Source organism: Callorhinus ursinus, unplaced genomic scaffold, assembly GCF_003265705.2.
Source record: "Callorhinus ursinus isolate GAN/ISIS: 27379988/994484 unplaced genomic scaffold, GSC_fseal_2.0 scaffold2, whole genome shotgun sequence".
Classification (NCBI taxonomy): Eukaryota; Metazoa; Chordata; class Mammalia; order Carnivora; family Otariidae; genus Callorhinus; species Callorhinus ursinus.
The window spans coordinates 10,271,289-10,285,895 of NW_027397064.1; the positions used below are offsets into that span (position 1 = coordinate 10,271,289).

The following is a 14,607-nucleotide window of genomic DNA, read 5'->3' on the forward strand; positions in this document are numbered from 1 at the left end:
CTGCTATGGAGAGGTACTCAGTAACAACAAACAGTGACCTATTCTTACAGGTCTGTTAATAATTTCTAGTAAAATAAAACTTACTTTATGAACATGAAGGGAGACCTCGGGACTAAATTTTTGGAACTTTAAGTGCCAAGTTCGGAGTCTAAAACCTGGCTTATCTTGGAAAACGGATGATTTCAATGAGGGAAAGGATTATGTTGCTTTCTGAGCCTTTCTGGAAGTGTGGGCTATGTGTGTGCTATGGCCAGATTAAAAGCTCCTCCTGGAAGGCCTGTCTACGGCTTTAAGAAGGAAGCTCTGAAGATTCGATCAAGTGTGGCTGGAGATTCTGTGTGAGATACGTCCAGTCCATCCTAAAAATCCCGGGTTTTCAGAGTGGCGGCGGGGGCGGGGGGGTGTCACTCGGGATGGTGGCATCCAGTCAGCTCATTTGGAGATGGGAGACAGAAGCCCAGAGAGGGTAAATGGTTTTCCAGTTCATGCAGGACCAGGAGCCAGGTCTCTCCACAGTCTGTTCTTACCGCCCGGCTTCCTTATTTTCTCTTCTAGGCGTTTCATCCTGCATAACCCACAGCTCCCTTGTCACACCTGCAGCGGACACTGGTGGTTTACCTGGCTCTGGCAGGGGACAGTGGGAGGGAACAATTTCTGGAGCCAGACAGACTGGAGTTTGAATACCACCTCTGCTCCCTGTTCTGTGTCCTCGGTCAAGTTACTCTCCTCCCTGACCCTTGATTTTCTTATCTGTGCAGCATAGATGTGCTCAGAAATGAATGAATCAAAGGATGTCAGTGCCTGGCCCCAAACAATCAAGGGTAAGTGGTGCCTATTATTTTACTAATGACCCCCCTTCCAGGCTGCCCCATCTGGGAAATGTCCCCACCCCACAGCCAGTGAGTCACACACACCCAGACCCTAGTCATCCTGGACACCTCCCTCTTCCTCGCCTGGCCCCCTGGGACACATCACCAAATCCTGGTATTTTAACCTGAACATTTACCGAACTCGTCCATTTCTTCCCAACCCAGCCTGAGCCACCTGTTTTGTGAGCCTGGACTAGCGTCTCAGCCCCTAAATGATCCCCCCACATTCTCTCTGGTCTTCCTATGGGCCATTCCCCACACAGTTTGTGGGAGAGCTTTTGGAAAACACACACCTCATCAAGTTCATCCTCTGCCTGCCAAGGGCTTCCTTTTATTTAAGTATAAACATCAAAATTTGTACCTAGCCCAGGACGCCTGCCTTCCGTCACCTCCCACTCACTGCTTATCCCTTCCCCAGCAAATACTGGATCCTCAGTAAAGGGACTGCATTCCCTGGAACTCTCAGTGAGGAGGTCCTCTGCCCTCAGCTCTCACAGGAGCACGTCCCCTTCCTTCAAGGCACAGGAGGCTGCTATTAGTAATTTGACAGGACTCATTAGTTCAGTAACGTGTGTCCTCACTGGGCTGTGAGCTCTGCAGGGCAAGAAGAGTGAGGGGCTGTGTTCACATTCTCTCTCCAAATGAACGAATGGATGCATGAATGAGAGAGAGGGAGGCAGGGACGGGTAGAGGAGTAACTACTGTCCTCATTTTACAGATGGCCAAACTGAGGCTCCAGGAGGTGTGCGATTTCATGAGGTCTCAGAGCCAGCAAATAATGTGGCCTGGACACCAGGGGTTGGATCTAAGCCTGGTGTTCTCTGTACACCACCAAGCTGCTCTGGAAACCCGCACCCACATCTTTCCCTTTAATATCCAACTTTCTTCACTTTAACCAGGGGCTCAGCAAAAAATTCGTGGGTTTTTTAAAAATGGGAGGCCATGAGGGCACGGGAGGGGCCATAATTGGTACATGAAAAAGGAAGAAATTGCAAGTTGATACACTGGATAATTTGAGTTAAGAAAAAAAAAAGATGACCATGAAAGGCACAGAATTCGTTGCTATTTAGACCAAGTATAACCACGTTTCCAGAATTGTTTCTATGGGTCTGAAGATAGTAGATTAAGGGCAACTGACTTGGCAAAAGGCCTAGACCTGTTTTCAGATGCTCTTACGTTAGAAAAAATAAGGACAGTAAAAAACCCCGATGACGACACTATACCAACATGACTGATATAAATGGAACATACTTCTATGAGTCATTTGCAGCTTTAAATACTATAGAAAGAAGGAATTTATAAAACATGCCCAAACAGCCTCCCTTTGATGTGGTGATCCCTTTTAAAACCACATTGTTCAAATTTATGTTAAAATGCAAACCCTTCATGTTTACAATGGTACTCTTGGAGGAATGCAATATAAAAGTACAACTGTTAAATTTCAAAGACAAGACTTATAACCTCAGAACAATAGGGCATTCCCAGTGCAAATTTATGAGCTGTTAAACCTCAAAAGGTTTCTTCAATTAGCAGGGAAGGCTTTTGACATATTTGCAGCCTGATATAGGGGCTGCTCTTTATCTAATTTGGGGTGTACCGCTTTTATCAGAACTTTTCCTTACTTTTATTGACCTCAGCCGACAACTATTGTGCTTCTCTCTACACAGCGTTTGATCCTGCTAATTATGCTGTGGGGCCGGGACGGCATTTCACGGTTTACCATTGCTCCTGGGGCGCGCTACAAATTATACATAATGCATTGCATTGTAATTGCTGCATTGTGAACTTGGCTCGCCTTTCCAGCATAAAATACTGACATCCAAGTAGTTTTATTATATTAAAAAAAAAAAACATAAGGGATCCTTTCGGATTATAAACATCTGAAGACATAACATTCTCATGAATTCCAGCTGGCTATTTTGGACACACGGAGGGCAGGCAAGGCTGAAAAGCAAAGCAAATATACTTCATATGAATGTTTACAGAGAAAAAGAGGCAGTCCTAAAGGCAAGGCTCTACTGAAGGCAAAATGAAACGGAAGGAGCACAAACTGAAGGGCAGACTGAAGTCCAAACTGAGAAACCAGAGACGCAAATTCTCCTGACGGTCCCTTCACCTCACTGGGCCTCAGCGCCTCATTCTGAAAACAAAGGCATGGACCCAAATGACCACAAAAGTCGCTCTTCCCCAAGGGTGGGGCCCTCAGGAGAGCAGTGGCTTGTTTTCCCAGTCCAGTTTGTAGGAACCTGCATCTTGTACTAAACATGAGGCCTCTTGCCAGGGCCCTCTTGGTTTGCGGAGGGGCAGAATGAATGAAGCTGCAAGTTTTATATATGCAATAATGCCAGGTGGAATCAAAATCACAAGAACAACACTGGGGGCAATGAGGCTTATCGCCGCTGCCTGCCTGCCCGCCCCAGGCCAGAAGTCCACGCTCCAGCCACCCCGCAGCAGGCTGCTTGGAGTTCCAGACCTGCGGTTCCTGTACCAAGAAACCCCCAGGCACCAGGCGACCATTCCTGATCCTCTTTTCTCCCCCTGCCCCCACAAAGTGAGACAGTAACCTGATCTATGAATTCAGACTGGTTTCTTTTCGCTTCCTTTCAGGGAGAAGAATGTTCTAGAAGAGCTTAAGTGGAGGTGGCACTCAGCCTAAGCACATTCTGCATCAGTGAGAATGCCATGATCAGAGAAGGGGAAGCGGTGGGGGTGAGGGTGGGGTGGGTGTGGGTCGGGCTCACACATCTTAGCAATTCACAACAAATCATCACTGTCGCTGTTCGCCACAGTGGCTGGAGTTAGGAAGTCGGTGACTTGGCATCCTGGTCTCTCTTGTCTAATGGTGTTCCTGGGTGGAGGGTGGGGGGGTTAATGTCGAAGATCCAGGATGAGCGGAGGGTACCGGCTGCCCCCACAGGCCCTGCCTGCAAGCTATGTTTGGGCTGGCTCTGAAGGGACAGCGGCCAGTCCTGTCACACCTTCACAGTGTCCCTCGTGCCAAAGACTTGGGAGGTTTCATTCTTGTTCCAGTCCACACTGCGTTTGGTCTCCAAACAAAAAACTGAGACTTGTAACCAGTCAGGTCGGCCATGCCAGTGGAGATGGAAACGTTGACTATTTTAAACTGAGTCCACTAGTGTGACTGCTCTCGTATTTTCTCCGTTGCTCAGACCTAGAGACGGAGCACAGCGCCCCAGGTTCAGTCAACTGGCTCCTGCAGCCGGACACACTCAGCAGAGCTCACAGGGGGACGTTTTCAGCTCTCGCTTCCTGTCAGCAATGGCAAAACTCGGCTTGTGTGTACGATCTCTTTTCAACTATTCCCTAAATCATATGTAGTTTCTATAAGCATCACCACAACTTCTAACGTGCCAGTAAAAAGCAACATCTAAGACTATGTTTAGATCATCATTGAAAATTCCAAGCCTAAGATTTTCAAGGGTTCTTTGTGTAGAAATATACCCATTCCCATGCCCTTCTGCACTAGACAATATTGCACAGTGTCTTTGCATCCAAGCAGACTTCCTGTTCTGCACCAAACCACCCCCTTTCATCAAGAGCCTGGGTGGCTCACGTGGTTAGGTGTCTGCCTTCGGCTCAAGGTCATGATCTCAGGGTCCTGGGACTGAGCCCCATGTTGGGCTTCCCACTCAGTGGGGAGTCTGCTTTCCTTCCGCCCCTCCCCCCACTCATGCTCACACACTCTCTCTCTTAAATAAGTAAATACTTTAAAAAAAGAAAGAGAGAGAGAGAGACTAACCAACAGTTTCTGTTATCCAGGTGGGACTGGCCTGGCTTCTGAGGGCTCCAAGGGGAAATGAGAACGTGTCAGGAAAACTGAGAACTAGCTCGCTCCAGGAGGAAGGGCCCTTCCTTAAGGGGTTGACCACTCTGAAGAAGGCAAGCAAACTGTTCTTGAGTGAGGGCCTCAAGGGCATCTACTCCACAGGTGTCCGACACGGTCCTGTCAGAAAGAATCTCTATGCTCCTTTATCCTCTGGGCACCACGTTAAACCTTGGGAGACTCCATAAGAGCTCAAGTCTGAAAGCTCAAATGGAACTGTTAGTTAGAAAAGTTAGAAATGGATCTGCTGACTAAAGGGAAGGAATGCACTGGCAGCTTTAAGAACACAATTTTCTTAGCACCACCAAGAGACTGGATTCTCCCCACGCCCTGCGCGGGGTCACGGCACTGAATGAGCTGGGGCAGCCAGCACTGCTGCTGGTCCATATGTGGACGCAGGCCTCATCTGTGCCATGGGAGCAAAGCCTAGAAGAGATACATGGCCTACAAATGGTAAAGGGGGCACCAGGTCACCTACGTGTAAGGCCAGGGACCTTACAGGAGCAAGCTCCAATTACAGGACAATGCCCTTGGCTCCAGATGGGTCACCACCACCCTGCCCTCAGTGAGGGGTACTAGTCACTAAAGGGTAGCCTACACAAATCACTTCCAGGGTAAACTCCTATTTATTTTTCAACCAACTAGAAGAATCAAATGGCCAGATGTCTCTTCTGAACATCTTCATTAACGAACAAGAGACCGGACAGAAGTCACCACCTGGATCATTGGGACTCAAAAAAGGCAACACTCACACAACACTGTGGGGTCAGGTCCTGGTTCAACTGAACCACATTCAAGTTCCACACTCACCACAGTGCCCAGAGACCTGCCCTTCCGGGGACTGACACTGAAAAGATCCTGTGAGCCAAATGTTAAATCTAGTAAAATTTGGTGGAAAGGAAACATCCTCTCAAATTTCAGTTCTATTGAGTGATGACCCACCTTGTTTGATAATCTTTAGCTAACGAGAAAACTCACTGTCTTTTTCCTACGATGATAGCTGACATTTTGTTGTGTGCCTTCCAGGCATCAGGTGCAGAGTGAAGGACTGAACACGCATCACGTGATGTGACCCTCTTGCAGTGATGGACAGAAGGAGTGTGCCTTACCAGCCAGTGACAGTTAGGAGAGAACACAGCTAGTTTTCTCATTTTCATCTCTCTAACCTCCTTTATTTTGGTTTAGCGCTTGTAATTTCTAATTCCACCAAAGTTTCTGAGGCAGTCTGAAATTTTAGCAACTTGCCTCTCTCCTCTTTCCTTAATTTATATGACCAACATTAACTGAAAACACCAACTGGGGGTGAGGCACCATTCTAGATTAAGGACGAATAAGGTACAGTTTTTTCTCTTGAGGAGCCCATTTAACCTAAGATGAATATGGCTATATGGTTTAAATGAGTATATATGTTCACATCCATGAGAACTAAAGTGCATGAAAACCAATATTAAATGTGTAGAGAATTTCTAAAGCTAACGAGGCCACCTAGACACCCCCTTGTCTTACAGATCCTGAAACAGAGTTCACAAAAGCTAAGAAAACTTTCCCAGCTCCCTCAGCTAGCCTGCATAACTCTGGAACTAGAACCTCGCCCTCCTCATTCTTACGGACTACAGACATGCCTCCCAGCCAGCACTCAAACAATATATATGCTGCAACCAGGTTTCCAGCAAAAGGGGTCATTCTGATGGCTCAGCCGGCCACAAGGCATTGCAGGCCTTGCTCACGTAACACATAACCCGACTCTGTTAAACAGTTGCTTCTCTTTGATGTCGGGCCACAAATACTCAAACATGCAGTTGGTGGGCAGTGAACCTCCCATCAAAGAGTTCTGTGTTCCTCAACTAACTGCTCCTCCCACCTGGTTCAATAGCGAGCAAACAGCGCAGCTAATTTCAAACCAAACTTCAGACCTATATTTGACAGCAAAGTATGTTCAGAACTTCTGAGTGCTGGGCAAACACGACAGTCGGAATCTTAACTATTTATTCAAATTGTTACACCCAGTGCCGTGTAAAAGGAATCTTTGACTCTGGTCACTCGTCAAGGTGTAGGCTACTGGGTAAGGATGCCAAAGTGTGGCAAGGCTGTGAGGCAGCCCCACCACAGACCCGGCAAACCCACAAGTCCAGCACATGCCCGGCGGCCAATCTAGTACCTGAACAAAGAGGGGACCCTCAAGAGGGAGCAGCTAGGAGGGTCAACGGGCAGGATTATGATTTTAGGACCAAAGGCTCTATTGACCGTAGAGGTGTTCTAAGGCTCACAGAAACGCTGGAGGGGGATACAATCAGTGGCAATTTTGTCTATGAATGAAGGAGCTCCACATTCTTGTAATTTGGTTTTCACTCCTTAAGACAATAATGATGACAGTCACAAAAGACCTGGCATTTTCGAGAATGATGATCTCTAGAACTTGCAGGCTTGTTTCCTCATGGTCTAATTTACCATCTTCTCTAAAAAGAAAACAACTCGAATATAACATATTAGAAAAGTTCTTGCTGAAGGGGGCTGGGCAGGGACGAAAGAGTCAATAGGAGAGGTGACATCTAGGAATTGCTTGGGAGATACACCCAAGGCCATGGAGCTTTACTCTAAATAAATAAATACCAATCTTCCGATGGGGATAGTTTTGGGTATGCTATTGCAAATAATATGAGGAAGCAGAGTAGAAAAGGGAATATGAAAATACCACCTTCCCAATTTCCTTAGACAAAGAGGCCAGACGTCTCCCCTCAGGCACCCACTTATCCTTAAATTGATGGCAGGCAAATCTCGTTCTTTCTCTGAGGAGAATATGCTTTGGGATTCCTGCCACAAATTAAATGCCCTCAATGAGTTTAGGAAAAGGTCACTTAAGAACCATATAGGTATATCCATGCATGCAGAAAGGAAATACTGAAAGTGAACAAGAGTCTCTGGGTTGGAGTTCAGGGAGGAACCAGCATGAGGAAGGGCAGTACCAGAAGGCCCAGTACAAACTCAAGAGGGGCTCTGCATCTTCTTATTCTGCAGGCCAGGTCTACTAAGAGATTTGAAAAGAAATACAGAAGACTAATTAAGCAGTGGAGAAACTGAACTTTTACATGCCCAATTTTTATGCTATAGGTTTCCTTCCCCATTCTAGCTTTAGCTTATATACAGAAGGATTCAGGAAACACAAGGTCACTTGTGCATGTGCAAAAAATGAGCAATAAAAAAGCAAGACATGTCAAATATACTTCAAAAAAGGTACCCTGAGGAGCAAGAGCTTGATCCAGTGTGGAGAGACAGACCCTCTGGACAAGTCTGTCCTGGTCACTGTGGTGTTGCTAGTTCAGGTGGCCAATGAGTATTTGCTGAATGACAGAATCCCAAAGAATTTTCATGGATGGAGGGCAAGTTCCACCATTTCTGCCTTAATCCAGAAACACAGCCCATCAACCAGCTTTGCAGGCTTTTGAGTTTAGTTCAAGTGTACTCTGGTGGCCTCCAAAGAGGTTTGTGAGGAGCAAGTACTCCCATTGTCCATCCACATAATCATGGACCCCTTTTCTAGGGTGAAATCAGGTCTGAGTAAGAAAAGAATGGCTCCTAGCCTCGCCCCTCCTCATTTAGTCCCTTTGTATTTCTTTCTTTCATAAGGAAGGGGCTCTCTCTCTCTAGCTTTCCACCATGTTCAATAGGTCACTCGCTACCGGATCCCAGGGCTCTGAAGGAAGATGAAGAGTCACCTTCGGATTAAAAAAAGTCCCACAGTCGTATGTTTTAATATGTCTGACATGCTATAAGGTAGGACTTCCAAAAATAAAAACCCACAAAGTCCTCAAACATCCCCACATGATGGACGGACATCTCTACTCTCACTGAGCTGATAGTCGAGTGGGGTCTTAGGCACACGCCAACAGCCACCGTCCCCGTGTGAAAGAGCGAAGAAAGTAACTTCTCTGAATCTCAATTCTCTTATGAAAAAAACCACCGACACAAACCCAGAAACCACAGCCTTCAAGGCAGTATTGAAGACCGAAATAAAAACAAACAAACAAACAAGATGGGGAAGTATTTCACAAGCTCAAATTGATGAGAAGTCAAAGTGTTAATCCCTGAAATCGGGGGACCTCTGGGTGGTAAATGTCTCTTACTGTGTTTGCCGCTGCACCTGCTGCCTCTGAAGGACTGGGGATCAGGACAGACACGTCTCTACCCAACCACCCAACCCTAAAAAGATGTTCCTGATGGAGAGACACACATAAACCAGGATGCTTCATGCACAGACAAATCTTGGTCCATATCACGGGACTCCAAAGAGACAGAGGTTTAAAAAAAAAACAAACTTCTTTTTGGAAAAAACATGAAACCAATTAGCTTCAGCCCTAGGCAGGCATCACTATTTACTTGCCCTAAGGATGAAAAGCCACAGGCTGCTCCCGAATTCAATTTTACTTCTCTCTTTTGTAGACATTTTATGAAACACCTAAATCCTCCCAGCTGGCAATGCTAGTAGGTAAAAGGGGAAAATGAACTGCGTTTTGGGAAGAAAGGATCACGTGGCACAGTGGAGAAACAGACCCTAGGAGGCAGTCTGGCTCTATTATTTTCCTTTTTTCTTTTCCCTCTTCTTTTTCGTGGGCACCAGTTCGGGGAGCAGCATGGGAGAGAGCAGGGGTGGGATACGACCCAGTTAAAAGCAGCCCAGGACACAACAGAAAACACTGAAGGATAAATGATAACATTTATCAACTTGTGTGAAGAGAAAACTGGCTGCTTCAAATGTGTTAGACTAGACCCTCCTTCTGGCTTCAAGACTCCCTTTGTGTCTCACCACAGGATGTGTGTTAAGATGATGTGCAGTGTGTTTAAGTAAAACAAGAAAACAAACCAAGAAAAATTTAGCGTGATGAAGGAAAATCTCCTAAAAATACTTTACTACGACTTCAAACATGAAATCACATTTACAAAATAACATTTTAATGACTTAGGCGTAAGTGACTCAGGAACATATGGATTAAATTTCCTTCAAAATGCATATGGCTTGAACAATTGGGGGGTGGGGGGGACTTGCCTGGCAAAATTAGCTTGGTTTGTAGAGCACAGCTCTGGAAAAAGGAGAAGAAAAAGTGGCGTGTCAAACTGCACTCACTGGAGCGTCCCTTTCTGGAATTCTCTCTGGTGACTGAGTCAATTGGCTCCATCAGCCATTACCTAAGAAACTTGGAACAACTTTCTTGGAAATGGTTTAATTCTTTTTCCCTATTTAGGCAAAGTATTTAATAAGTTTATAATAAATGACTCGTCTTCATCCCCAATATCGTGTCAAAAACAGAGGTCCGCTTCTGTAAAAAAAAAAAAACAACAACAACAAAAAAAAACGTTGAGTCGTCTTAGACCCAGAGCAAATGGCGTCTGTGTCTTTTAGACAATGGGGTGCAGCTATGTACACAGAGGTGTTTTTATTTCCTTTCAGTCCATTTGGAACAAACTTTTGAGAATACCTTTCTTCCCCCTGAGTTAAAGCTGCAAATTTTAGGCAAAGTCCACAATAATCAGGCACTGTTTTACCTGCTCAGCCTTTTTTTTTTTTAACCAAACTTCACATACAAATCCTACCACCACTATCATCACTATAAACTACCTTACCATCCGTAGTGTTTACTGATTCCAAAATGTACCTTCAAATATCATCTCATTCCATCCTAGGGACAGTCGTGATGAGCATTCGACCCTTTAGATGAGCAAACTGAGATCAGGTTCACAGAAAGGTCACAGAGCACCTACTAGCCAGCGTGCCAACACCCATTGTACATTCCTGTCTTGGTATCTTTTACTGTCCATTTTTATTTTTTTAGAGAGAGAGAGAAAGGGAGAGGGTGCGGGGGATGGGGAAGGGCCAAGGGAGGGAGAGAGAATCTCAAGCAGGCTCCACGCTGGGTGTGGAGCCCAATGTGGGGCTCGATCCCACGGCCCTGAGACCATGACCTGAGCCACAAGAGTCAGATGCTCAACTGACAGAGCCACCCAGGCGCCCCTGTTCATTTTTATTAATATTTAATAGTGGTGCTCTCTAGAATGCCTCCTCCCTTTATCCCCAAGTCCTAGAATCTCCATTCTTTAAGGACTGGAACAAATGCCACACCTGTCAGGATATGATCCTTGAACACTCAGCCTCTAAGTGTGATGGTCTTTTTTTTTTTTTTTAACGTGTTAACAGGGCTCAGCTGTGGTCTGCAGTTACTCCATCAAACCCTAACCGGGGTGCCGTTATGAAGGTGTTCAATAGATATGATTAAAGTCCATAATCAATTGACTTTAAGGGAGATTATTCTAGATAATCTGGGTGGGCATAATCCAGAACAGCCCTAAAACCAGAGTTCAGGTTTCCTTGACAAAGAAGAAATCCTACCTGTGGATGGCAGCTTCAGCCTGCCTGCTCTGCCGGCACACCCTATAGATTTCAGACTTCCCTGTTCAGCGCCCTCCAGTGCATAAGCCAATTCCTTGCAATGAATCTCCTAATACATGTCTCCCACTGGTTATTTCTCCCTCTAAATGATGTTCCTATCATTTATATAATTCTTAAGCCATTTCTCTAGCTCGATGCTAGTACTGTAAGATCTTTGCAGGCAGGCCCAGGTCTCAGGCCTCTCTGTAAGCCACACAGCATTTAGCCTTACGTATGAATAAATATTCACGGAAGAATTAAATTATGTAATGCAAGAGCAGAAGAGAGTGCCTCTTCCTCCTGTGAAACAAGTAAACCTGATTACAAGACGCTCACGGGGAAGGAGGACAAGCAAAGGACGGTCGCAGCCTTACAGGTGATTTCACCAAGGGGAGATTTCTGTCACCTACAAACCGGTTACTGGTTTCTCCTTGCCGGACAGGACAATCCTCTGCACGCAGGACAGTTAACATTCCTGGGCCTGCAGCACTGAACGATAATTACAACCTTTCTACTTCTACCCTGTCGATGCGACAACAAAAAAAGACACCTTTCCAAACGAGCCCCCTGCAGGGGCCATACGATGCTTATCAAAAATTGCCTTCTTAGCATTATAGCAATTAAAAGTTATCAAAATACACAGTAAAAAATTACATTGAAAATGGCTTCTCCTAAAACAAGTTGCAGAATTATGGATCACAAAAGTGGAAACAGACTAGCAGGTCATCATGAATGCCAACAAGCGACCCCATACAGGAAGTCACAGGCAGGCAGGATAAGGGATTTCAACTTCAGACACTTTACCCAGGCTAAGGATATACATCACTTTACTAATTCAACAAATACTCAGGAGCCCTTCTGTGAGCCAGGAACTCTTTGTTACTAGCTCATGAGAAAACAGAAAGATTTTCGGGGAGTGCAGAGGGTACATTTGGGATGTCCTGACTTCAAATATTAGTTATGTGGGATTCATGGGATTCATTCTGGGGGATCTGGGGTCAGAGCATCAGAGCTCTGGTCACCAGGTCACTAGCATCAGAGCATCATCTGGGAACTTGTTAGCAAAGCAAATTCTCAGACCCCCATCCCAGCCCTGTTAATTGAGGAACTCTGTGATTGGGGCATTCTGCTTAGTGGGTATCAGACTCCCCCGCAGAGCCTGCTGAAACAGACCACTGGGTCTCTCCCCCTGGTGCTTCTGGTTCAGCAGGTCTGGGGTGACATCCCAGAATTTGTATTTCTAACAGGTCCCCCGGACACATTTTGAGAAACTGTGCTCTAGATCTGCACTAGTCCAATGGCCACTAGCCACACATGGCTATTTACACTTAAGTGAATTCAAATGAAAGTAAACTAAAAATTCAGTTTATCAGTTGTATTGACTACAGCAGTAGTCCATGGTTTTGCTTTCCACTGTGAACCATGTATTGTCAAGAGATCAACAGCAGCCCAAGGCTACGTCACTCCCTTCATTTCACCTCATCCTGTAGTCATCTTAACAGCTCACATCATCACAAGAAGGGTGAGTACAAGGTATTTTGAGAGAGACAGAGACCACATTCACTTAGCTTCTTATTACAGTCTATTGTCACAATCATTCTATTTTACTATTGTTGTTCATCTCTTACTGAGCCTAATTTCTAAATTAAACTTTATCATAGGTATGTATGTGTAAGAAAAAATGTAGTTTATGAGGGTTCAGTAGTATCTGCGGTCCCAGACACCCACTGGTGGGCCTTGGAATGTACAGAATGTACAAGGATAAGGGAGACCTACTGTACATTCCCAGGGCTCAGCACAAGTAGCTAGTGGCTAATGTACTGGACACCGAGGACAGAGACCACGTCCATCACTGCAGGAAGTCCTACTGGACAGTGCTGCTCTCAGTTCCTCACAAGCCCCCCTAGGAGACCCCTTTCATATATAGTCAGGTACTGTAGGCAGAGAAAAGACCAATTTCACCTATTAACCTTAACAATGAAAAGCACAAGGCCAGATGGTCCAAGTCAAAGGCAAAAACTGCTTTGTGATGAAGCTGCTTCTCACATGGACAATTCACTGTAGCTCCAGGAGTAACATCAGGGGTTTCTTTATTAAACACCAGCTAAGGCTGGGGAATCCAGTAGCAGTAATGCAGCTGATGTCAAGTATCAGGTTCCTTTTCATTAGTTATCAGGGGTAGAGGTGGGAGTTAAGAAACTCAAGCCTTTAAAAGCACAGGACCCCTGTTCTAACTCTGATGGAACAAGAGACAAAAGCAGAATCTATAGCACCAGCCACTGTTCATTTCCTAAGGAGCTCTTGTCAAGGCTATTGCTGACCTTGGCCTTCCTAAATCCAGGGTCCATTTCTCAGCTGTTACCCCACAAGGACTGTGAGGGCCATCTGGCACAGCTGAGTGCTCCTTCCTCCTGGATTGATCTTCAAGGAGCCACCCTCTCTTCTTCTCCACTTTCTCCCCACATTGCTGGCCCCTTCTTCTCACTCTCCTTTGTTGGCACCTACTTTTCTCTCCAAACTTCATGTCGGAGGGCAGGCACTCGGTCCTCGATCCTCTTCTCTATTTATACTCACTTCCTTGGAGATTCCATCCAGTTTCATGAGTTTTAATACCATGTATGCCATGCTGAGGACTCGCAAACATATTTCCAGACCACACCTATCATCCGGCCTCTTACAAACCACCTCCTCCTCATCCCTACGTGGAGCTCTCATAAGCCTCTCACTCTCTCCAGGTCCAAGACCGAACTCTGTTTTTTCCCCACAGATCTGTTCTCTCTGCACGGTCAGGTTAATGGAAATTCCAACTTTCCAGTGCCCTCAGCCAAAACCTCAGTTCCCTCTCTTTCCTCTTTTTCTTACCATCACAACTATTCTGTCAAAAAATCCTTCTGCACCACCTTCAAAATGTACCCAGAAGCTGACCTCTTTGCATCTCCTCCAGGGCAACTGTCTGATGGGAGCTGTGGTCCCCGCTTGCTTGGACTGATCTGTCATTGGGTTTAAGGTCCACCATCTGGAGATCGTTACCTTAGTTACATCTGCAAAGACGCTCACTTCAGATACGGTCACATTCTGATGGGGTCTTTTGGGAGTCACCACTCAACAGACCACTGTCAACACAGCCGCCCAAGTGATCCTTTAAAAAAGTTAAATTATATTACTCTGCTGCTCAAAACCCTCTCATGGTCTCATCTCAGAGGAAAACTAAAGTGCTCAGACTGGCCTAAAAGGCCCTACGGGATCCAGCTTTTTTACCTATCCTCACCTCCTTCTGGGCACAGACAGCACTGGCTCAAACTAGTGCATGTGGAAAGAACTGGAAGAACGTGAGCCATGTTCTGAATTAGCACCAAGAGGACTTGGTTACTGACAACACTTGATGAGGAATAAGTCACGGAGGTAGAAAGGTATTATGAATTTGGTTTTGTATGTACTGCATTTGGAAGGTCCTTGAGTGTGTTATATGTAATTTC

At 45.7% G+C, this 14,607-nt stretch overlaps 1 protein-coding gene across 5 annotated transcripts in view; it reads right to left on the reverse strand.

Annotated features, from left to right (window-relative positions):
* The window catches only part of RHBDD1 (rhomboid domain containing 1), a 116,915-nt gene that overhangs the window by 13,862 nt on the left and 88,446 nt on the right, over positions 1 to 14,607 (reverse strand). Inside the window, exon 7 of one of the 5 annotated variants that reach the window (XR_012373970.1) lies at positions 14,162 to 14,270. The exons of 3 other annotated variants lie outside the window; for them this stretch is intronic. Coding sequence is in view for 1 of the 2 variants with exons in the window: in XM_073877847.1 (XP_073733948.1) it covers positions 10,006 to 10,025 (20 nt within the window). In the remaining variant the exon portion in view is untranslated. Of the gene's footprint in view, positions 1 to 9,697; positions 10,026 to 14,161; positions 14,271 to 14,607 lie in introns of those variants that run through there. One more of the 5 variants, XM_073877847.1, reaches the window with a different exon arrangement.